Source organism: Pollicipes pollicipes, unplaced genomic scaffold, assembly GCF_011947565.3.
Source record: "Pollicipes pollicipes isolate AB1234 unplaced genomic scaffold, Ppol_2.1 Scaffold_4881;HRSCAF=5763_pilon_pilon_pilon, whole genome shotgun sequence".
NCBI classification, from domain to species: Eukaryota; Metazoa; Arthropoda; class Thecostraca; order Pollicipedomorpha; family Pollicipedidae; genus Pollicipes; species Pollicipes pollicipes.
The window spans coordinates 7,614,476-7,639,807 of NW_023596576.1; the positions used below are offsets into that span (position 1 = coordinate 7,614,476).

Sequence of the window (25,332 nt, forward strand, 5' to 3'; positions counted from 1 at the left end):
GTGGTCTCGTCGAGGGGTACAGGGTCAGGGGTGGGTCACTGGGGTCCATGATCTCATCTGAAGGGTACAGGGTCAGGACTGGGTCACAGGGGTCCGTGGTCTCGTCTGAGGGGTACAGGGTCAGGGGTGGGTCACTGGGGTCCATGATCTCATCTGAAGGGTACAGGGTCAGGACTGGGTCACAGGGGTCCGTGGTCTCGTGAGGGGTACAGGGTCAGGGGTGGGTCAGGGGTCCATGATCTCATCTGAAGGGTACAGGGTCAGGACTGGGTCACAGGGGTCCGTGGTCTCGTCCGAGGGGTACAGTGTCAGGGGTGGGTCACAGGGGTCCATGATCTCATCTGAAGGGTACAGGGTCAGGACGGGTCACAGGGGTCCGTGGTCTCGTCTGAGGGGTACAGTGTCAGGGGTGGGTCACAGGGGTCCATGATCTCATCTGAAGGGTACAGGGTCAGGACTGGGTCACAGGGGTCCGTGGTCTCGTCTGAGGGGTACAGTGTCAGGGGTGGGTCACAGGGGTCCATGATCTCATCTGAAGGGTACAGGGTCAGGACTGGGTCACAGGGGTCCGTGGTCTCGTCTGAAGGGTACAGTGTCAGGGGTGGGTCACAGGGGTCCATGTCTCTCTGAGGGTACAGGGTCAGGGGTGGGTCACAGGGGTCCGTGGTCTCGTCTGAAGGGTACAGGTCAGGGGTGGGTCACAGGGGTCCGTTCTCGTCCTGGGGTACAGGGTCAGGGTGGGTCACAGGGGTCCGTGGTCTCGTCTGAAGGGTACAGGTCAGGTGGGTCACAGGGGTCCGTGGTCTCGTCGAGGGTACAGGGTCAGGGGTGGGTCACAGGGTCCGTGGTCTCGTCTGAAGGGTACAGGTCAGGTGGGTCACAGGGGTCCGTGGTCTCGTCTGAGGGGTACAGGGTCAGGGGTGGGTCACAGGGGTCCGTGGTCTCGTCTGAGGGTACAGGTCAGGTGGGACAGGGGTCGTGGTCTCGTCTGAGGGGTACAGGGTCAGGGGGGGTCACAGGGGTCCGTGGTCTCGTCTGAGGGTACAGGGTCAGGTGGGTCACAGGGGTCCGTGGTCTCTCTGAGGGGTACAGGTCAGGGGTGGGTCACAGGGGTCCGTGGTCTCGTCTGAGGGGTACAGGTCAGGGGTGGTCACAGGGTCGTGGTCTTGAGGGGTACAGGTGGCAGGGGTGGGTCACAGGGGTCCGTGGTCTCGTCTGAGGGGTACAGTGTCAGGGGTGGGTCACAGGGGTCTGGGTCTCATCTGAGGGGTAGGGGGCCAGGGCCGGGTCACAGGGGTCTGTGGTCTCGTCTGAGGGGTACAGGGCCAGGGCTGGGTCACAGGGGTCCATGGTCTCGTCTGAGGGGTTGTCAAGGGCGGGTCAAAGGTGTTCGTGATCACGTCTCAGGAGTACAGAGCCAAGGGCCAGATCACAGGGGTCCGAGATCTCGTGTGAGGGGCACGGGGACAGGGCTCGCGTGCAGGACGGCAGCATTTGGCTAGCCTTCTACAGCTTCGATTCCGTACGACAGTGACACCAGTCCAGTAACGCGCTGGAAGTAATCCACCTCCTCATCCTCCAGCTGCGGACGCACGCGCACCGCCTGCAGAAGTGCGCAGACACCGGCGGCCAGACTGACCGTCGTGGAAGCTGTAGGCGGTGCGGAAGAGCGGCTTGTAAGGCTTGCCGTCGGCCGACAGCTTCGTCTCCTCAATGCCGCTGTCCTCGGCCTGCTCTTCCGTCTCAGCCTTGCGGGGTTCGGCGGCCGGCGCCGGCTGCTCGGCGGCTGACTTCAGCTGTTTCTTCTTCAGGAATCGGATGCGGGGTGCTACGGCCAGGCCCAGCGACCTGATGAGGATATGTAGGCCTTAAGGTTGTGATGGTGGTCAGGGGCTGCTCTAGACATTGGCACTGAGAGGGAAAAAACTTCTAGCTCACAAAAAGCATCACGACAGCACCCACACAGAGTATCGCAAAGTATTCCTCTTGAAAGAAATACTGAAGCAGCACTGACGAACTATGAATAGAACGACAGAACTAAGCACTATGGAAAGTTGTGAACCACAGAAACGCCGCACACACTTCATCACGTCACCGAGATTCAGGAAATGAAATTTCCACTCCTTAGAGAAGCCCCTCATGACGCCGCATCCCAGACACGTCCGAGCTCTCACCGGGCGTAGGCTTCCGTGTCCACACTGGCCACGTCGAACACCTCCTTGTTCTTCATCAGGAACGTCGACTTGAAGTAGGATTTGAAGGCACGCTTGGCCGACTCCTTGAGGTTGACGTCGCGTGCCAGCAGGGCCTCCATCTTGCGCTGGACGGTGGCTGTCTTCGCCTTGTTCACCCTGGGAGGCGGAGAAACCAATGACCCGCCAGCGTGAGACAACGACAACACAGCACGAAAACCATACACGAACAGCAGCGGAGGTGCGGTACTACCGGTATGCTATATCCCGCAGAAGATGGGTTATCGCACACGCTGCATGCTGGGTTCGAGTTGACCGCAAGATCAAGATCGTTTGGGTTCCTAGAGGCTTGGTATCTTGACAGGACAAATGCCTTATGTCAATATTAAAGTACACACAGCACGGCCTGTTATGTGCAGTCCCAACCCAGCACCTGCCGCGACGATGGGTTTGGAGCCTGAAGCGCTGCCAGCCCCGGCAGCCAGTCAGACAAGACAGACCTCGAGCCAGTAAACATCGGCAGCACTCACTCGATCTTCTGAATGGGTATCTTCCTCTGCTCGAGCTGGGCGATCATGCCGCGCTCCTCGCGCGGCGTGAGCACCAGCAGCGTCTCGCCTCCCCGCTGGAACCTGCCGACACCGGCCGACCCAGGGGTGAGCGGAGGCTGGCGGATCGAGCCGCCCGCTCTCGTGAAGCCCTGGCAAACCTAGCTAAAGTCGTGACGCGCACAAATAACAGCGGAACGGCAAACAAATAAGAATAAACGAACTATCATCCAGCCATCCGCATGGCACTTGTAGCTGCACACGACCTCCACTACATCCATGCGATCCAAGACGCAGCTGTTTTGATTCCTGAGCGCCTGCACTGGGCCTGACCCGCTCTGCAGCCCATTCCATGGTTACGCAGCATCCCTGGAGGACGGCCCCTGTCCACCGAGGCCTGCCGGGGTTCGTTCGGCCGGTGCAGGGGCGCCGTGTTCGCCCACGCGCCTCACCTGGCGGTGCGGCCGGCCCGGTGGATGTAGGTGTTGGCGTCCTCCGGACAGTCCAGCTGCACCACCCAGTGCACCGCCGGGAAGTCTACGGCGCCACACGTCACAGTTAGCGCGGTCCGCGCCGTACCATACGGAATGAATGGACTCGGCTCGGGTAGTTTTGTCAGTACAGTCGCGTTCAGGCGTGCACGCCAAGAAGACAGAGCTGCATTGACAAACTCCCGCTAACTGCTCTTGTAGCCTCAGTATCATGGCGCTACGACGCTGAATACTTGTTCCATGAATTCATATTAAGTTGTCGTGCACTGCGCTTAAGAAACAGCGTGTGATTCAACAACGCAATCTTCTTACGCCTTTGATCGGTTTTTGGCCTACGCCAACATCTATTTAGACGTCATCAATCAGTTCGAGATAAGGGCATGCCAGCTGCTATTTAAGCATTTAAGCCACACCTTTTATCTGTTCTCTTTATGGCCGACTCCCCACCCCACATGCCACAAGCGCTAATCAAAGGTGGCTCCTGCCCGCCAAGGGCCGGCTACGACCCCTCCCCGTCTCCAGGCCGTCAGGCCCGTGGCCAGGTCCCTCACCGAGCCCCCTAGCGGCGATGTCGGTGGCGAACATTACAGCGCGCTGTTTGCGGCAGAAGTCGTCGTAGATGGCCATGCGGCGCAGCTGGTGCAGCGAGCCGTACAGCGCCATCACCGTGATCCCGGGCCTCAGTCGGCAGAACATCTCGTACATATACTTCACCTGGTGATGGCCGACAACGGCGCATGGTCAGGGGGAGGGGGCACTGCGCAAGCGGAACATACATTACATCGATACGCCTCCACTGAGCCCATACAGCTGTCACGATATTTGCACGAGATGAGAGAGCAAATCTGCCTGCAGGTAGGCCAAATCATATGTGCCGCTGCAGCCGAAACTTCACGCCGAGTGTAACAGCAGCACACAGGAGCAGCTCATCGATGAGCGCGCCCGCTCAGAGACGCGCTTACGCCGGTCCCACGCACAGACTTCAGCGTACATCACCACTAACAACCCGGCATCCCAGCCAGCCAAAACCGAACGCGTCCCACCCTCGCACACTTCGGGGGGGGGGGGACGCGAACAGGCGTAACACACTTTCCCCCGGTGGCGGACCTGGTCCCGGCCCGTGCCGCGGTGCGCCGTGACCCATGCGGGAGCCGCTGCGGGCGGACGCGCGGCGGCTCTCGCCGGCGTCACCCACCTGCTTGCAGGTCTGCAGGAAGCAGAGGATCTTGTGCCGCTTGTGGTGGCGCAGGAAGGACCAGAACGTGTCCGTCTTCTCGTGCTGCTCGCAGACGATGTAGCTCTGCGCCAGGCCGGCGGGCGTGCTGTGCTTGGCCTTCTCGTGTACCGACACGTACACTGGGTCACGGAGACTCAGCCGGCAGAGGTCACGGACTGACCTAGGGGTCAGCATGGGTCACGTCAGGGGGGCACCGGGTCACGGAGACTCAGCCGGCAGAGGTCACGGACTGACCTGGGGTTCAGCACGGGTGACGTCAGGGTGACATCGGATCGCGCCAGGGGACATAGGAGCGCAACTCGATCGGACTGGTCACCGACTGACCTGGAGCCTGGAGGCCATCGCAGGTCACCCAGGGGGAGAGTCGGTGTACGTAAGCCCACGCACTGTCCCCTCACCATACAACAGCCTTGTCCTGACCTGTCAGACCATGCCTGCACAGCTTGCCAGCTCTATCCTGGCGGAGCTACGGACCACACGGGCCACCTACTTGGTCTGGGTGGCCGAGAACAGCAGCGTCTGCCTCTCGCGCGGCAGGTTCTCGATGATGGCGTTCATGGCCTTGGCGAACCCCATATCCAGGCAGCGATCCGCCTCGTCCAGGATCAGGATCTGGCGACGGCCACGTCCGGCAACCGATCAATCGCGGTGCCAGAGTCCAGCGCCACAAAGATGAGAATGAGTAAGGCACCCGTCACAAAACCAAAGCAAAATAACTCGAATGCCTCAATGCGTCTAAAGCAGCAGCACAATTGGAGGTATTGGTGGCGAACCAGCGGAGAGAGCGGGCGCACCGGACCGGCGTCTCGAGCCCAGCCGTGTCTGGCGCTGCCGCGCGCGCACCTGCAAGCCGTCGGCGCTGAACAGCGGGTTCTCGTCCATGTGCTGCAGCAGGCGGCCCGGAGTGCACACGATCACGTTCACCTGGTCCATCCGCTTGCGCTCGAACTTGAGGTCCTTGCCGCCTGCGGACAGAGGAGCGGGTGAAGCGACGAGACACGGCCCTCGGTCTGCTCAAGCTCGCGGCGTGCTGTGGCCGGAGCTGACGAATACCTCTGGTCCTTGGAGTGGGAATAACTGAGTATGCGGTGGACAGTGACCAACAGGCGCCATGGGGAGGTCCATATAGCTGCCGGCTACACACTCTGGTTCTGTACATTGCGGGCACATGTTGGAGAAGTAGTTATTCCAAGCCAACCATAGCCTAAAAGTGACTAAAAGCTGGAAAGTAGAGAAAAACAAGTTCGAAACTCATCATGTTGCTCTCATCTTCACGACCATCTGACAAAGTATATAGCTGTTTTCCAAAAAGCTTAAAAAACCGGGCATTTTCACTACCCAAATACCTTCGCATGTCTCTTTAAGCTGCTTCATGTACACTAAGCTGCTTCACATGTCTCTTTGAGCTGCTTCATGTACTTCATGTACACATGTCTCTTTAGGCTGCTTCATGTACATACTCAAAACGCCATGTCCTCTGACCGGCGGCCACCAACAAATTTCCCGCATGAACACGGATGATGTACGCACTTCAATCAAAGCTTCGGGCTGCACTATTCACTGTCTCAAAGACACATCTCAATATGTGTGTGGTAATGGTATGAATCCTACGGCACGTCTCCAACAAATATGGCGCTGGCGGCCGGGTCCGGCGAGCCACACCATGCCGAGCTCCCAATAGGCGCACCAGGGACCAGCGCGGACTCCCAGACCTACAGAAGCACCACGGCCGCCCCGCCCAGCCAGCCGCGGCCCAAGGCGCCGCCGCCCCGTCCCCCGACCCACCGATGATGAGTCCCGCAGAGAAGTCGTGATGTTTGCCGACGTTGCTCAGCACGGCGAAGATCTGATAGGCGAGCTCTCGCGTGGGCGTGATGATGAGCGCGCCGAGGCCGTCGACGCGGGTCCAGCGGCGCCGGTACAGCAGCTCCAGCATCTAGAGCAGCACTGCGGCGTCAGCAACCAGGCCAGCACGGCGACGCAGCGCCAGCGGTAGCAAGACAGCTGCATCAGGCTTGAAAAACACTGCTTGGTTAAACAGCGTCTCCGAGGTAGCTGCACTACTTGTTTGCTGACAACAAAAGCCCACAGCTGTTGCTGCACCTTTTATCTGCCTCATCCACAGCAAAGAGCGGAGTCACGGCCGCCAAACCAACCAGCGAGGACCACCACTGATTCAAACACGAGCACGGGTCACCACTCAGTCACGCTTTATAACGGCCCTACCACCCCCGACAGACATCACCCTCCCCGCCGGCTGGCACGATCCCCGAGCGTCAGCGGCCGCGCCCACCGGTATGAGGAAGGCGAGCGTCTTGCCGGAGCCGGTCTTGGCGGCTCCGAGCACGTCCTGGCCCTGCAGCGCCAGCAGCACCGCCTCCCGCTGGATGTCGGTCGGCTGCAGGAACTCGTGCTCGCGCAGGCCCTGGCGCGTGCGCTCCGACAGCGGCAGGTCATCGAACGTCGACACCTGGTCGGCGCTGATCTGAAGCGTTGGCACCAGCGGCGGTGACGGGCGGCTCGGTGCCGGTGTAACGAAGGCATTGGTGACAGCCACGTGACTAGTATTGACGACCATCGTAAACAGCCACGGAACGGCTAACCGCTGGTGATGAGCCGTCGCTGGTCTGCCATCATTACGTCACTGGCACAGACAGACTGGTGCTGACCTGAGGTGACCATGCGACTGGTATCTACTCATGGGTCAGTGAAGGTCAAAATTGTCACTGAACATGCTAGTTTGGAATACTAGCTCATAGACCAGAAATATGGCCAGCTTGCAACAATGTGATAACTGTCATCATATATTGCATGAAAACAGCTGATGGCATACTTACTGAGTCATATTGTGCCTCTAAAGCCTGAATTTCTTCCAGCTCACTGTCCATTTTCTTTTTTCCTTTATTTCTTGATTTCTTTCCATTCTCCTTGGATTTCATGACAAATGGCTTGGCCTGTCAACAGTATCTCTGAAAGGGCCAAATAAACTATGAACATCACTGGCATCACTTAATAACAATCTACATTGTTCACACCATTTTCCACTACTTCCAGTGCAGCATTTAAATGACAATTCTAATGCCACTATGCTGAATGGAACTCTAAGTGGGCTCATTGGCTTGAGGGCTTTGTGGTAGCTTGATCCCTTTGCCTCCAAGCCAAGCTCTCAGGTTGGTCAGTCATCACCTGACACCTTCTTATAGTGCAGAAGTGTCATATTAAAGTCCAATATACCAAGAAGCATTACTTAACACCTGAGCAACTCTGCCAACTGGACTTGTAACCAAAAAATAACTATGATAATGCTTCAAAGTATGCTGTGTTTGTAATACAAAATCTGCTGTTCTGTGATTGCTGGTGATGTATTTCACCACCCTGCTCCAACATCCAACCTTTAACCTCTACCGGCCTCAGCAGAGCGGAGAGGGGAGGGAATCTGGAGAGGGAGGCAAGGGGTTGAGAGGTGATGTGTAGTACAGAAGATTTGATGTTTGTTCTTCATGGTTTTCTACTGGTACAGTGTTTCCACATAACCCAGAACTTCTGACAAAGCAGCACTGATGGCAGTGACAAATGTGCCAAGAACAACAAAGACATCCTATAACATAATCAAAGTCATTGTTAATATACAACCAATATATCTGAACAAAATTTAACCATGATAACAAGATCATAGCAAGCTGTATCCTTGTCATACTGTTTCACATATCACTGATAAACATTCACCACTTCATGAGAAATAACCACATCAGCATGTAATAGATGTATTAAAGGTACCACTACTACTATAATGTGCAGGCATATGCATATCATAACTGTTTGTCATACAGGAAATTATCAAAGCTGGTTGTATTAGTAGCTCACAGTTAATAGCTTAAATCATAAGCCCTAATGCATACAAATGCGCAGGTTCTGAGGTTCCCGGTTATCAGTGGTGATGGCTGGACCCAGTCCATGACATCAGCCATGTATAATGCCCAAACACAGCCAACATACATTTATAAAAAATATGTTTGTATTCAATTTATAGAGCATAGTTCAAGGCCCATCAATTGATTCACAATGTTAATGAAACAGGCACCATTCAAAATATGACAGGTCCACACCATCAATGTGCTGGTGTTCCCACATCTTTGCAGCTACTAATTCATTTGTTGCAAATGTATGGATATGTAGGTAAAAGGGATGGTACATTAACATGGGATACCGCAATCTACACAAAAGCATGGCAGTCACACATGGACACCGGAGGCCACATCAGGGGCATACAATGTCCATGTCAAATTTATATCCAACAAAATCATAAATGGCTGTCCGCATCACGAATAAGCTGCAAAATTCATACTGAAACTCCTTCACCACGTCGACACACATGCCTGAAATGCCGAGCGCACGCCCACCGACCTATTCTTTAAATAGCGCTGCCAGCATGAGGTTGACGCAGTCATGCTGTGAATCGTTGCCTCATAAATGCCACTGTTGCGCTTTATCTGTAGTACATAAGCAGGCTACCAAATTATAATTGGTGTCCAGTTTAAAAGTTTATTTTCGGGCTCCTGCCATATTGTCTCTTCGCGTTCTCATTAGTCCCACTGGTTTCTCTCGACATCGATACCGTATTTTAATCACACAGGAATATTTCAGCAAGCACACAGCGATTTCCCAGCATTCCAGCTTTATCGTTTGGGCGTATGCAAGCGTGTCGGGCTGTCAGCTTCTGTGACTCCAAAATGAGAGCCTCGTCTTTCGCTTAGTGCGAGGGTCGAACTACTAGTCAACGAGTGTAACCACTGCGAGTGATGAGTGTAACCAGTGGGCTCCGGGCGAGGCTGTAGTGATATGCATCCCAACTTTCTAATGGGATTTCTTCCCTCTCCTCCAGCTTCTCCCGTACACGATGCCTTTTCATGTTTTCTCATTTAAAATGTTTTAAGGTTCTAGCTTGACCCTTTAATGCTGATAAGTCCAGAATCTCCGGTTGTGGTTACACCCATGGCAACAGACAGCATTTACACGTGGGCCCAACGTGGTGCCGCGGACGCCTGGGTGTCAGTGGCGCCGCGTCCGCATGTCGGCCGCCCCCGCGCGATACGAACGCGGCCTGGCAGCCATATGCAATAAACCGATAGATAAAATAAAAACATTAATAAATAAATAAATAAGAAAATACGTATCCACAAAACATATCCAATAAATAAGTTGTGTCCGTCCCGGTGGCTCAGTTGGTTAGAGCGCCTGCCTTCCGATCCACCTATCCGTGGTAGGACGGGTTCGAGTCGCTTTAGGGCGCTCGCTATTTGCCCTTGACAGGTATGGCCTGCGGCCGGTGGCAGCGGTCGCGGTAAAGGTCAGTTGACGTCAAAGGACAGGACAGACCGTGCCGAGGATTGCGGCACGTTAAGCTTTTGCCACTAAATTCGGCTGTTGCCTGGAATTGCGCGATCGGATGGTGGGGGTCAGGGCTCACACCATTCACCATTCAGTTAGCAAAGGGCTCAAGCCCCCGCCCCCGCCCCCTCCCAAAGAAAAAAATATTGAGGCGTAATTGAACGAAATCCGAGGAGCCACTGGCGAATTTTGGGACAGGCCTTATGTTTCCATTGTTCAGCCACCCGCCCGTAACTTATCACTTGACTCACTCTGTCCATAAAGTTGGCCCAGTTGCCGGCACACGCGCTGGCTGCGTCGTAGCGGTATCGTCGGGACTTCTTCCGCCAGCTGGTCAGGACAGGCCGCGCTGCCCACCGATTCCGTCCCATTCGCCGTTAGTGCGTCCTCCGCGCTGTCCGGGTTGTCAGCGACTGCGCCAGAGACGTCTTGTTGTGGCGGATTCGCGGCCAGGTATAGGGGGCCGTCGTCTTCCTTGTCACTGGCGTCACACTGTGATGCATCGCTGTACCGAGGCCGCAGGTCCCGCACGTGCCACGGTACGCCATCCATCTCGGCCACTTGCGATGCCACGATCCGCGTGACGATGCCCCGACGAGATGTTCGGCATATCCAGACGAGGTCACCAACTTGGAACGTGGAGGTGCCCAGCCGTTGTCGTGCCTCGTCTGGCGCCGGCGGTGACCACTGCGAGTCATCGGCCGTGTCACACTGGCTGGGCTGCATGCAGTCTACCATCTAGTCCTGGTAGATGCCAGCGGCCGGTGCGTCCGCGGCAGACTAGCCAGAACGCGGGGTGATGTACAGATGTACGGGCCCTGCAATGGCGCAACGTCGTCGCGCAGCGATCACTTTTATTGTGCGATGACTGCGCTCCACGGTTGCGTCGGCACGGCACAGCTGCCGCCATAGGCTGTACCGGGACGGCCCGCAGTCAATCAGGGACAGGTGCGATCCACCTTGGTAGTGGGTCACGTCCATCGCAAGACGCGTCCATGTGTCGGGGACGTGCAGCGAGCCATGCCGCCATCGCGCTGGTGCGGGGTCGATGGATTGACACCCATCGCACCGACCCACAACCGACTGCACGGCGACTCGGGACACCTCCCGCGCTGCGTTGCGCCTCACGAAGTGCAGCCTCCGGCGGATTCCTGAATGGCCGGCACTCTCGTGTGCAGCCATGATCCGCGCTTCGATTTTCATGCTATTGCCGCCCTTCGCCTAGTCAGCACCATCATGCTGGGCGGCAGCTGCCGCCCTGGAGCCGATGCGCATGCTCTCGCCACCTCCCACGGCGTGCACCCCTGGTGTGTGCCGGGATCCTAGCTGACCCACCGCCGTCCACCTGAGTCCCGCGCAGCCGTTCCTTTGGGGCACAGGTCAGAGTATCCGCTCGGTTTTCATCCGACCGCTCCAGCGCGACCGTCAGCGCAGGCTCAGCTCATCCATCAAATGCCGGATGACGTCGGATCAGCATTTCGCCACGCGCCTTCATGCGAAGACGCGCGCGGCCACTCAGCGCGTCGTCAGTCCACCGATCAGCCGTGGTGGAGTCAGTACGGAGGTCAATGATCTTCATCTCCCAGGCGATGGCCAGGTTGATCCCGCGCACCGCCGCATCTAGCTTCGTCATGTTTGTGTGTGCTGACATCGTGGTCTCAGGGCGCAGCCAGCAGGCATCCTCTACCTCATCGTCGTCCAGGCTCTCGATAACCACACCTGCAGCGATGACGCTGGCGTCCGTCCAAATGATGACCTTTTCAGCTGTCAGGCCCCACGGGCTGCGGGCCTGGTCACGTGTCCTCAGTCGATCTTGCCACGTCCGTGGTGGCGTCGCCGCATCCGTGCGTGACGGCATTCGCCCTGCGCTTCAGCCCAGCGACGGCAGGCAGGTCGAAGCCATCCGCCGACCGGCAGGAAGCCACCAGCCGGCCGCACCTATGTGAATACAAGCGCGCCGCGTGACCTGCTCCGGTGTGCAGCGACGAACGCATTGTCCGCGCAGCCAGTGCAGTTTCCCCATCCACCAGCTGTACGCACAGGCCGAAGCAGGTGCGCGCCGTCCAGCTACGACGCTCCAGCGCTTTGCAGGCCAGGCCGAAGCGAGCGAGTGACGCACCACGCGGTCTGCGCTCACGATGTCCTCGTCGACCAGCAGGTCGTCCACGTACGGGGGGAGCGCGGCGCTGCTGCAGGTCGGCGTCCTCCGCCAGCACTGCGCGAACGACAGCCTTCATTATGAGCGGGTACGACGTTGAGCCCGAACCCCAGTCGTGTTAGGCAGTAGCGCTGTCCTCGCACCATGACCGTCCAGGTAGGGCCACAGTCGGTGTTCCAGGCGCAGCTGCAGGTACGTCTTGCGCAGGTCCACCACGGCGACGCGCGTCTCTCACGCGCGAACACGCGCGTCACCACGGCCGCGTCCCATTCACCGCCAGCTTCTGGAGCTGGTCGGCGTAGACGTCTGCGTCTGCCGTGTGGGCCGTCACGAAGCTGTTCAGCTCGCGATAGTGCAGGAATGGTCTCGCCTCGTCCTGGTTTGCCTGCGTACCAGCCATCAGCGGCACCAGACGCCATTGCTGATCCATAGCGTCGTATTTTGCTTCGTACGCCTGCCGTGCGTCCGCAGGCACGGAATACTCGGCCACCACTTGCGTAGACATTCTGGACTCGTGCCACGTCCAGTCCACTTCCAAGGTGACTGTCCACGCCTGCCTGCTCGGCGCTAAACCCTCACCTGTAAATTCGGCCGCATCCATCTCCAGGCCTCGCTGGATAGCAGTCCGCCGCCGCACAGGACCGCACGTCTGTCGGCATCCGCACACTGATAAACCCCAGAGCAGTGATGCAACTCATGCCGAGCATGACGTCAACAACCCAGTGGTCGGTTCGGCACTACCTCGACCTCGAGCGTCACTCGACGGTCATTGGTATTGACTACAGTCGGTCCTTGGTATTGATGTGCTGCCGATCCCGCAGCAGCTGAGTTCCTCGCCGTTAGTCGTGACCATTTTCACCGTCAGTGGTGTCCATTGTCCGCAGCGGCCAGTGTGCACAAGCGTGTCCGTGCAGCCCGTGTCCACCAGCACGCTGACCATCCGCTCTTTCACCTCCAGCCGGGTGACGGGCAGCGCGCCACTTAATGGCAGGGAGACGGCGCTGGCGCTGGCGCGGCGTCCCCCGACCCGTTTCCCGTCCGACGCTGTGGACAGGCGACGGCGATGTGGGCCGACTCACTGCACGTCCAGCAGCGTCGCGGTGGGTGTCTCACCAAGCGTCAAACGGCCCGTCTCCATCCCGCGTGACGGCCCCGCTCCCGCTAGCCGACGCTGGTGTCGTTACGCCATTAGTCGTGACGGACGTCGTCACACCGCCTGCAGCCGCTGTGGGCGTCGCGGGCATTCTTGCCGAAATAGCTTGCATTCGATGAGTGAAATAATTCTCGGCCGGACTACCTCACACACAATAGTAAACTGCCGTATATGACACCGACAGGGAACCTCCACCTACGCACCCGAGCAGCACCTTTCATACCCCGTCCAAGACTCATATACGCAACACGATCTGCGTGCAACTGGCCGGCGCCACCGTGTCCCACCCCCGTCGGCGTGCCTACGGGTTAACGCGCCGCCCCGGGCCGTGACCGTTCACTTTACTCAGACATGAATCATCGCCCCACTTGGCTTGACATGTTGACACCGTCGCTGGGCATGATACAATCGCCACAGTGTTCCAATCTTTTTCTACGTGATTTGGGCCATATAAGCATCTATCAAGCATATGCTCGCACTGTTTGCTTTCTTGTGGCAGCAAATGCAGCTGGTCTGCCTCAACGAAACAGCGGTGGCTGTTGGCATGTTGCATAACGCCGTCATACGCGGTCAGCCCTCTCCAGCAGGCGGACAAGCCTGGTGCCATCAACCGACCGTTGCGGCACCAGGCGTACCGCCAGTTCATGCTGTGGAGGTATGTGAATGACTGGTACAGCCAAAGGCACCATGGCGGTAATACCTTTTTGTTCTGGCCATGAAATTGGCCGTGCATTTCTAACTGGTACGGCCGGATGGAGCCATTGTGATGCGATGGTGGGAATGTCACGACCGAGTGGTCAGCTCGTCGGACTCCCGCGGGGGGGCGATGGGGGAGGAAGGCGGGTTCAAATCCCGTTACGCCGTAGGCCCTGGGCACTAACACAGCCAATGCAATCGCTGGTGCTCCACGCAAGGGGCGTGATGATGCGCCACGTACTTGTCCCTATGAGGGAAAACGTGTTGTAACGGCAGATGCTACACCTTAACCCATTGCATTCTAACGGTGTTAGGTGTTTAATTGTTACCACTAAACCGTAAATTACCCGCTGTGCTCCAATTTTAGAGTGGCATGTGGCGATGCTCTGTCAACCAGGCTGTCGACAGTTGGGCTGGCTCGGCCTAGGCGTGCGTCGGCTGGTTCCGGCCTGCGTAGTGTCGGCTATCCGACAGAAGTGACCGGACCCGGCCGGCCATTGCGTCGAATTCCAATATCTAGACACGGTGTTTTAACCAAGACTACGGCCAATTGTAACCAAGATTACAGAGAACAAGGTACAGGGACGCAACCAAGTATGTCTTTCATCTCAGCTTTAAGATAATGCTCTATGTTAACCCAGGTGGTGTGGACAAGCGGCCCATGGGGTGCAGTGGTGGCACATGTACAACCCAGAATGTCTTTCTTACTCAGGATCGCTAGTCATCCCTGACAGCCATTGTGATGAAACGACGTTCTTGCTGGCGATAGAACTTTGGCACGGCGTTAGATCAGTTGATATCAATCATTTATAAGTTATAAACCGTCATCTCATAGACAGAGACTAGCCAGTTAACGCCGTACATTGTGTGATCGCACGCGTCAACGCCAACGGCGTCATTGTGACGCTACCTCAGCGCCGTACCGTGGCGTGGCGTACCGAACGATACGAGCTTTTGTGCTGCGATCCCTGCTTTCACAATACATGCCAAGGTGACAAGGCTGGTCAAGCGTGCATTCCTGCATTTATGTATTTCTGCATCATATGTATCATGGGCCAAAAACACCCGATACAATGCACACATCGCTTTCCGCAAGGCACACAACCAAGTGGAGTTACTTGTTCAGCATGTTTTCGAATCCACAAACGTACGTAAGAAAGACACAAACACATCTTCAGTGATTACGCATCTAACGATAATGAAAAATGAACCTGTCGCTCGCCCACAAACCTGACATGACAATTCTTCAGGGCCTCCGGTCTTGGCAAACATCGCATTACGTCCACCAGGGTGAGCAAAGCTGGGCTAGGCAGTCATGGCAAATGATGACAAAACAGCTTATATGACAGAACAAAACAAAGCAATCATGACACAACATGACATGACAATGATGTGACAAATGACAAAAAAAGCTACTGGAAATCAGCTGTGCCGAACGCGACTGTCCACCAGGCCCTCCCGGCTTTTGTCTGCCCGGGGTCCGCGGCGCACGAGGGGGTGTGCCCCACCGGAGTGCTTCCGACGGGCCAGTGATGGCGACCTGCATACGCCTGTCCACGATGGCCTCCAGGAGCGGGCGCACGTGCGGGAAGGTCTTCGGCGCCTTCACCGGCCGTACGATGTACTGGTCGGAGACACGGCTGGAGACGCGAGACGTTCTGGAATCATGCGACAAAGTTGGGCCAAACCTCTTTCATACTGGCATCCATCACTGGACCCTTTCCTGTCTAACTATCCAGCTAATTGTCTAACAAGATGTTTGACAAAAACAAGCATAAACACAGCATAGTATTGCAGACGTGACTTGTCGCCAAGCAGTTGCAAGCAGTCAAATGATAGCAAATCTTAGCCCTTGTCCACACCATTTCCCATGAATTAATTTCTGGTAGCTGTATCCAAAAATAACAACACGGTTATCACTTTGAACACACCGTCTAATCGTGAGCGTACAGTTCGCAGACGAATGCATGGTGTTCTTTCATGTGCCACACCGCCTGGCAGAGTCCACCCTGCCCTTTGACATCAACTGGCCTTAAGCCGCCACTGCCACCAAATGCAGGCCATCACAGCCATTGGAAAAACAGCGAGCAACACAGCTGTTCGCACTCACCCACTGCGCCACGTGTGCTACGACACCCACAAACTGAGGCGGACAAACGCCAATGGGATTCACCGCTAGGGACATCGCATTCATTGCATTTCGGGAGGTGGTGGAGGGCAGTGACGCCACGTCATGCACTACCTCACAGCGAGACACAAACGCTGCGGTGAACGACTGCTCACTTGACGTTGCCCTCCTCGTCCCTGGCATAGTCTCGGCTGCGGTGTGCGGACCAGTCCAGCACAGCTGCGCGCTTCCGGGTAACAAAGTCGAGAGGCCTGTAACAAGATATGTTATGTATATGTCGTGCTCAGCACTGCGCAAAAGCGCATACCGACAGGATCAGAACACCACTTATGATTGTGAATCATGACGTGACTTTGGATACGACAGAAACAGAGGCATTGCTGTACCCGCTGACATGTTGCGATTGTAGCGGCTGACCAGTCAAGAAGAACCTAGATCGTGCGCTTTCCCAAAAGGAAAAGATCATCGTAGAGAACGCAGGTTATTTAACACTTACGCGAAGTATTTCGGCTTTGGAGTGTACTCAAGGCTGGCTGCGTGAAACACCTCCAGGTTGTCAGTGCGCCTGCAATGATGCACAAATTAAGTGTGGCGTACGAACGTCACATGATTATTTCAGGCACGACGGATGTGGTCTGTGCAGTGTTAGCCGTGATGCAAATAGCACCGCTGTCGGTACAGCGATTGTGCAACCAAAGGCAACAATTTAAGTATATGCAGCACCACTGAAGCGAACGACTCCGTTTCCGTTCGCATGTAAGAAATCAGGAATTTGTCCGTCCCGGTGGCTTAGTTGGTTAGAGCGCCTGCCTTCCGATCCACCCACCCGTTGCAGGATGGGTTCGAGTCGCTTTAGGGCGCTCGCTATTTGCCCTTGACAGGTATGGCCTGTGACCGGTGGCAGCGGTCGTGATAAAGGTCAGTTGACGTTAGAGGGCAGGACGGACCGTGCCGAGCTTTGCTGCACGTTTTAAATTCTGCCGTTTCCTGGAATTGTGCGATCGGATGGTGGGGGCCTAGGCTCAAACAAGCACTGCTTAGCGCGAGCGCTGATTCCAGAAATCCATCCATTGAAAACGTCGAACTAATGAGCGGGTTTTACTGTTCATCGTACATTGCCTAGATGTCCTGGATAATGAAATCTAACGCGTCAGAAGACGACATGGTAAGAAAGCTATACGACTGGGAACACAGGAACTTATTCAGACACCTGTAGTTCACAACGAAGGCAGCGAGGTTCAGTGTGCGGTAGCTGGCCACGACCTCCCACAGGGCGTTGTGCGCCGAGGATCCCGGCAGCAGCCACGGCGGTTCCCGAGACTCGCCCTCCGGCACGTCAGCATGGTGACAGCGGTTGAGGCCGCTGGGTGTAGCGTGGATGTTTACCACGTGGTTTATGATCATCATCCACCGCTTCTGAAAAAAACAAACAAAAGCTGTCATCTGAAGGGACTAAATAGGCTGTCCTATGCCCCCATCCCTTGGATTGGGGTGATGCATTTACAACGCACTGTCTGTGCTAGGTTAAGTAAGGAAGTCACATAACAGAAACACCACAGCCACATCGAAACTGAACGTGCTAGACACATGTTCAGCATGCCATCGGACATGGGGCGGGGGTATTTCCGTCGTACCCAAAGTCGCGATTATTCTACATGATGATAATCATGAATTATGCTGAATTTTATGCAGAGGCGGGTTGACATATAACGACAACGAGCCCCACATGCGTTGCCATGCCCCGCGCGAGTCAATTTCGTGCCACTTTTCTCATCTGGCACGCCCCAAGTGTATTCAGGTGGTGGCCCCCAATGCTGCAATGTGACATTGTCACCTTGAACACGTCGACGTCTCCATGCGATGTTTGGGCGCACCACCAGAAGTGATTTTTGACGTGGCGCACCCATGGTCTCAGCGCCCGGTTTGTAGCCTTCGCTGCATGTTGGCGCAGGCGCTTCGCCACGTTCTTCGCAGCGTGCCTGACGTTGTACGAGTGCTGCACTCCTGGCAGACGTTGCCCTAAGTGGCAGAGGTGATGGTGACATTAAGACTTCGACCACCATGCCAACGATCCGACACAACACAGTTATTTCAGTGTGAGGGACAGTTTGTTTGAATTCATGGAGAGTGACACAAAAAGTGCCTTGGCGGTAACAGCGCACTCGGGATGCTAAATGCCCGGTTATAAACATCTCCGAATGCTGTGATTACCAATATGGCCATAGAGCGTTTGGTGCAACACACATGACTGAAAGAAGAAAACAGGAAACACCGGAGGAAACGCAGAGCCCAAGGAAACAAAACAACCAGTGACAGGCTACGAAGCAAGTCTGACCGATAAATTATTACAACCGTCGCCGTTGTGTTCGACTTACTGACAACCTTCCGGACACCCAAGTGCTGATCAGATACGAACTCCTTGATGGGCATTCCTTCGAGGTCGCTAAGGCAGCGTGACAGGCCTTCCACCTCCAGCTTCGGGCTGGAGAAGCCGACCTCCTCACGGCACATAGTGTTCTGTGTGCATGCACGTTTGGAAATGGCTCAGCATTAGAAACACAACTGGAAATGCTGGATGTCCACGACGATTTGGAGTTTTCGGGTGCGTCGACTACGATTGGCCATGTAACGACCGCAATGACTACACAAATGTTTTACGGTGAATAAGCTGTAAGCCAAATTCTAACCAGAAGACATATCAAAAATGGATATTTGCGTCATTCAGATGTCAAGAAATGACCGCCTTGACGTACCATAGCCTAGCAATGTATACCAAAGGCAACCCATAAAACTTCTGCTCGCAGTTTAACCCATCACAGACAGCACCCCAATTTGATTGGTAAATCGCCAGTGCTCACCGGACAAACATTCCCGGAGAAATCCTCACGCCAACGCTGACTGCCATACCTGCGCTATGATGTGGCCAGTTGTGTGGTCCATTATGGCGTAGCAGCCATATGTCGCCGAGAAGCCAGGGCCGTCACTTTGGCGGTTACCTGAGGCACAAAGCACGATCTTTCACATCAGTATGATCTTTGTCACCAGATGAGATGGTTTTGCTACCTGGACCCTTTCCGAGCGGTTTGTTACCACCACTCAGGTGATCGTCGAAAACAGGTTGTAAGCAGATAGCAGTGCTGCAAACAGGTATGTTTTGTACAGTGACGCGTCAAACTTCCTACCAGGGAGGATGGGCAGTTTCGGATACCGAACAACTCGTGACAAATGTTGGTTGCACGGAGCGAGCGTTCGTCGGTTTCCCGTACTGGACAGCGCACTAAGTGCGGGTACAGCGATCAGAACGAACATTAACAAACGAGGAGAGAAGCATGGACGCGCCGCATCGTGCCAGATCGCGGCGAGGTAAGCCGGACAGGGCGCACCTAATACAGAGGTACATACATTGGGGTCATCGTCCAGTCATGGGGACTTACCAGCAACCACAAGACCATCAGGTGATGCCACGAGAGCCGCCTCTCGGTTTTCAGTCAGAGTCCTGTTGAACGCCTCCTCAATCACTGGTGCTACAACGATTTGTGTGATACGGCTGTACGCCGTCCGACTGAGCTGCCCTATGTTTGCGAAGGCCAACAACTTGTTCAGCTTTTCCAGATGACTGCCGCTGAGTACGACGGCCGCAACAAGTAGGGTGTCTATGACCATTGTGTGGCCCTCCTTCGGCGTTGACACCCACTTATTGGCGACAGTGGCACATGTTTTGCATTCCTAAGACAGATAACCAAAAGGGATTAAAGACCAGTCTATCACGAAAGCAGCATACATCTCCGCACGAGTGGCAGCGTGACGTCACAACCAGGATATTGCAGACGTGACAGGCCTCGGGCAGCCAAAAGATGTAAATCACTAAGAAATGGTGAAACCCACAAATTACGTTGCGTGCGGCTAGTTATGTGTGAGTGATGTAAAGTCAAGTATTGAAGTAACTTAGCCAAGCAAAGCTTGCAAAAAAAACAACAAAAACTAGCACACTATACAACATTGCAAGAATACAACAAAAAGCAGGATGCAAGTCATTTCAAAGTTATTCTGGTCGGTGATATGAATATGCATTTCTGACAGCATCCCCAAATGAGACTCACCCATGTGACTGTGAATGATACAGTGATGCGAGTGACGTTCACGCCGCACCTAGCACCGCAACGGGTGCAGAGCACCGCGGTGGCCTCAGCCAGCTCGCGCAGCTGGGGCTCAGAGACGACAGCACTGCGGGTGCCCCAATGACGGCCGTCCTCCTCCGTCGCTCCGACGTTCACGTCTTCTTCCTCTGCGGTTTCCACCTCCATGTTAGGACTACTGGAAACAGGTCCGTACTAACAGGCAAGAGCACCAGCAGGAACGACGCCTAATGGGCCTACAGCATTCTTCAGATTTGGGAATGTACACTTTAGAGCCACAAAAGCAAGAAGACCAAACAAGAAACACCTGATGAAAGACCATGGTGGGGTAATACGCATGACATGCGTTAAAATATTTCCATACCACAGCCAAACGATATGGAAAAAGGCGAGGACTTCTACATGTGTCTACAACATCATCATGCCGTAGCCAAACAGTACATTCAAGCATCAAGCTGAGTAACATGACATAGTGCAAGTTCACTACTAATCTCGTCATCGTACATCTGCTCGAGCTCCACAGCTGCGTCCAAAGTGGTTGCTTGGTCGGGAGTCGACGCCGAGCCCTGGCTGCCGCCGGGTGTAAAGGCGCTCGGGGTCCATGCAACGTCGGCTGGCTCCCTGGTAGCCTGTGAGGTTCTGCAAGCAAAAGATAAGGAGCGGTGGAAACATCACGCTTCGACTCGGCTTTAGCTTAAGGCTTCAGCTTATGGAGGTCATATGCATTATTCGAGGAGGCTGACCACAAATGCGAAAAAATCACTGAGCCTTGGTGACAAGCTGATTACCCATCACTGTCATTAATTAACTTACATTGATGCTGGCTTGAAATAAACAGCGTTAAAGTCGCTTTGTACTCACTGGCAGGATCTCAGCTGGGCTCGCACATAATCTCACGACAGTAATGCGCGCGCGCGCGCGAGCGACCGGATTACCACTGCCCCACGGGCTCGGGCACATGTCAGCTGGTGACCAGTCAAGTGATCTGACGGGTTACCCGACCCGGCGCTGGGAGGCCTATATCACAACAGAAATTGTTCCAGTTATGTTGTCAATTTTTTCTTAATAAATAAAGTGACGTGCACACCATTAGAAGACAGTACTAACATCGGCGAATGAAACGCCCGTGGTATACTCGGCATGGCCAAGTCCTCAGTGTCACCCGTGTCGCCATCGCCACCCATATTACCGCCGCTGGCGTGCCTCCTACCGCCATCTCCGCCACCAGGTTCCCCCAGGTACCTGTAGTGAAATGAAACACTGCTTAAAAACGCAAAACAGGAGAAACACAGGATGAACATGACTGAAAGCCGCGGATTTTTCTGCCCTTATTAAAATCATGCAAATGGCAAACACCATTCATAGGCTCCGAATCAATTGCTGGAGTCTAATTTCATTCACAACAGTAAGATGCTGCATGTTTGGAACAACTCACATCATACTATTAAGATCTTTGGGATGAGAAAATTTGCATAGAATAATGGGTGACAATATCTTCCTGTAGGCTTGGGCAATGTTGTAAAAAAAATCATAGCCAAGTGCAATACATACAAGCAGTGCTCCTGAAGCTGTGTGCACATTGCACGGTACAAAGTTGTGTAGTCTAAACAGTATTCTGCTGCCTGCACAAACCAATGGTTACCCTTTAGCAAGATGCAGGATAGTACGCTTGACTGATGGTAGGCCGGCCTTTCGCATCGCACGTCGAAGGATCATGTATGTGCTGTTGGATACCACCAGCTTCTTACTTGTTGTCAAGTGTCTGGAACATAACAGTGCGATAAGGAAATTGTAATAGACTGCAGCTGTGGAGACATACCTATGATGATGACTACATCATCTCAGGTGGGGACTTATTGGTAACTCTACTCTGGCTTTAGAGCATTGGAGCAAACAAGCTGCATTAGTGTCTTATACAGCATTATCTGTACAATACCACATGAAAATAAGTAATTTTGCTAATTAAAGACAAATACAAGGCTGCTAGTCCCTTTAGTCTTTTTGGTGTGTCATTGAGTCGTTTAAGTCCCTAAGGTCTTACAAAGGGCCTCGTGTTTGGCATGAATATGGCTATTATAAGATGATGTCAATATCACTCATGATTGCCAATTTAAGCATCTTTATGGCACTACTGAATTCAGTTTTTGGTATTGTTTCTGAGACAAATTCCAATCTTCTTATTCAAAAAGTAAACTAACATTCAAAGTCCGACCCCAAAAGAAAACATGCTGACCTAGATTCTGGTCTTAGAGATGGTGTAGATGCTGGAAGCACTGGGGTGCCTGGAACACCTTCCCTGAGCTGAAAACAATTCAGTACATCAATCATCATTATCAGTAAGATTAACAATGAACAAGGCCATCACACAATGTACAGATTATGGGACAGCACCGTGACATGTGCTCCAAGTGTAACACAGAATGATGTTTTACTTACATTGCATGAATGTTGACATCAGAAATGAGACCTCAGTCAACTTAGGCAACATGGACCATTAATATTACACCATTTAAGACAAACACATCATAAATTTACCCCAATCCAAACTGAAGGCAAGACTGTGCCCTATAAATGACTGAATGCCTTGCCATGCATTTCACAGTATATTAACTGGCAGACATTTGCTTAAAGGCACCACTCTGAAATGCATGAATGAATAATGACTGAAAGAGGAAATGAAAATGAATGAGACAAAAGATGGTCACAGAAATTTCATGTGTGCTCTAATGTCAAATAAGTTCAGGCCTGAATGCTAAGGCTATATAAGAAGGGTCTGGGAAAAAAAATAGACAAGAACCAAGCATTCACAAACCTGCAGAGATGGCACCGCATTGGGCTTCAGCCTTTTCCTTTTAGTTGCTAGGCTGGAAAAAGCTTCTGATGAAAAATGTGCCTGGCACACTCCATGACCGGGAGCCACAACACTGAAGTGACATGCTTCAAGCCACTTCTGTAGGTGGACTTGTTGAAATGGGAATCTGAAAGGATCACAGTAATAAGGAAATTGGATAACTATACAATACAATGGACATCTTCTACTTCAAATGAATAATGCAAACTGACAATATCTGTCCTCTGGGTGTGCTTTAATAATTGTGTGATGTGCCAATTCATCAGAAGTACCGACTACGGACAACATGTATGTAGCCAAACATGCCTGACACATGTCAAAATGCTTGTCATCCCAAAAATAAGCAATACAAGCTGAGGCCATGCACCCATGAACTCTGCAAGCTGCGAGCATGGTGCATGACTGTCACCGATTTCAGTGAATGGTGAGCAAATTTAGAGTTTTGAAATTTGAAGAATGCCCATAAACAAAACCATTTCTCAAATTGGTGGCAACCATAAGCCCACCTCCTTGCACATGCACCCGCCATTCAGCTGTCACGCGCATCTGTTTTTCATTGACTTCGTTTTATTTTTGGAGGTATTTTTGCCGGATATTGCTAGAAATGCATACCTATTCCTCAAACTGAGACAAAAATTGAAAGCAACCACACTGAAGGGAAAGGTCCCACATGGACACTGCATGCGAGATTGAGACGTGCATACCCTGAACTTTGGGAGAACATATTAGAACTGATACCCAGAATGGACTGGGAGCGAGGTACTCACGCGAAAACAGTCAAATTATTCTCGTTTGTCCTGCGATCACCACACACACAACACTTTATGTTAGGCATCCCGCACCGACGCAAATAGGACACCGCTTAGGAGTGAGCACAACGCGGAAAAACGCCCCGTCGAGTGCCGCACAACCCGAGATTGTTCACGATTATGTTCGCGCGTCCGGCAATTTAGCAGCAGATTGATATCAAACTGCCGGTTGGATATTGCGGGGCGTCACGATCGCCTCCAAATTTGATGTGCAGGACCCTCTCGACACGCTGATTCCGCAAATCAAAGTCTTTAAGCTGGAATTTTGCGTAATTTCCGAGTTATACGCCGCATAACATCCCAATGTGATATCGCGGGGCGTCTCGATTGCCTCCAAATTTGGTGTGCCCGGCCTTCTCAACACGCTGATTTAAAAAATCACTGCCTTTGGGATGGAATTTTGCGTAATTTCTGAGTTATACGCCACTTAACATCTCAATGTGATACTGCGGGGCGTCTCGATTGCCTCCAAATTTGGTGTGCAGGACCTTCTCAACACCCTGATTCAGAAAATCACGGTCTATGGGGTGGAATTTTTGCGTAATTTCCGAGTCATATGCCGCGTAACATCCCAATGTGATATTGCGGGGCGTCTCGACTGCCTTGAAATTTGGTGTGCAGGGCCTTCTCAACACGCTGATTCCGAGCATCACTGCCTTTGGGGTGGAATTTTGCGTAATTTCCAAGTTATGCGCCGCTTAACACAACAGTTGGATATTGCGGGGCGTCTCGATTGCCTTGAAATTTGGTGTGCAGGGCCTTCCCAACACGCTGATTCCGAAATCACTACCTTTGGGGTGGAATTTTGCGTAATTTCCGAGTTATACGTCGCGCAACACAACAGTTGGATGTTGCGGGGCGTCTCGCTTGCCTCCAAATTTAGTGTGCAGGGCCTTCCAACACGTTGATTTCGAAAATCACTGTCGTTGTGGTGGAATTTTGCGGAATTTCCGAGTTATACGCCGCGTAACATCATAATGTGATATTGCGGGGCGTCTCGATTGCCTTCAAATTTGGTGTGCAAGGCCTTCTCAACACGCTGATTCCGAAAATCACCACCTTTGGGGCGGAATTTTGCGTGATTTCTGAGTTATACGCCGCGTAACATCCCAATGTGATGCTGCGGGGCGTCTCGATTGCCTTCAAATTTGGTGTACACGGCGTTCTCAACACGCTGATTCCGAAAATCACTGTCTTTGTGGTGGTATTTTGCGTAACTTCCGAGTTATACGACGCGTGACACTTCAGTTGCGCTTTGGAATATGTGTCCTGGAATTCTCCTTTGGGCCTGTCCGTATCAGTTCACTGGAGTAGGTCAGTTCGTGAAATGTGAGTGATAACCGTGTGGTATGTGATATCACTGACTTGGTGGTAACACCCAGCGGCATCCCTCTCAGCTTTGCTTCGTTTCTGACCTTTAAGGTGATGGAGTAATAGTGCGACGTAGTCACGGGCATTGTTTGTCCTAACCGAAAACTGACAAGATGTCGCTGGGGACCAAACCAATCGTGCTTCACCGCTGGAGCCTGAAAATTTGGGTGATGT

The 25,332-nt window shown here is 53.6% G+C and overlaps 2 protein-coding genes across 6 annotated transcripts in view; both read right to left on the reverse strand.

Annotated features, from left to right (window-relative positions):
* LOC119101645 (semaphorin-1A) overlaps positions 1-25,332 on the reverse strand; it is a gene marked incomplete at its 5' end in the record, with an annotated part of 91,023 nt that overhangs the window by 27,675 nt on the left and 38,016 nt on the right.
* On the reverse strand, positions 14,927-23,877 carry LOC119101644 (uncharacterized). Of its 5 annotated transcripts, none has more exons than XM_037225054.1 (15): positions 23,746-23,877; positions 22,940-23,105; positions 22,361-22,428; positions 21,770-21,889; positions 21,317-21,369; positions 20,632-20,766; positions 20,092-20,305; positions 19,426-19,717; positions 18,899-18,987; positions 18,367-18,508; positions 17,826-18,010; positions 17,202-17,407; positions 16,488-16,556; positions 16,147-16,242; positions 14,927-15,521 (listed from the first exon to the last, which is right to left on the reverse strand). In XM_037225054.1, the coding sequence occupies exons 7-15, from the start codon at positions 20,293-20,295 to the stop codon at positions 15,140-15,142; spliced, it is 1,665 nt and encodes a 554-aa protein (XP_037080949.1). In that variant the 5' UTR covers positions 20,296-20,305; positions 20,632-20,766; positions 21,317-21,369; positions 21,770-21,889; positions 22,361-22,428; positions 22,940-23,105; positions 23,746-23,877; the 3' UTR covers positions 14,927-15,139. The 5 variants fall into 5 exon arrangements, with proteins under 5 accessions (XP_037080949.1, XP_037080950.1, XP_037080947.1 ...); XM_037225055.1 differs by having other exon boundaries at positions 20,092-20,276; positions 21,235-21,369; XM_037225052.1 differs by having other exon boundaries at positions 20,092-20,302; positions 21,235-21,369.

Bases quoted from the DNA above. Each gene is read 5' to 3' on its own strand.
- LOC119101644 (XM_037225050.1), bottom strand. From the start codon at position 23,813: ATGCCTAACATAAAGTGTTGTGTGTGTGGTGATCGCAGGACAAACGAG. The intron at 21,370-21,769 runs GTAACCATTGGT...ATTTCACTACAG, and splicing joins ATCCTGCATCTTGCTAAAGG to GTACCTGGGGGAACCTGGTG. The intron at 19,718-20,091 runs GTGAGTCTCATT...TATCTGTCTTAG, and splicing joins TATCATTCACAGTCACATGG to GAATGCAAAACATGTGCCAC.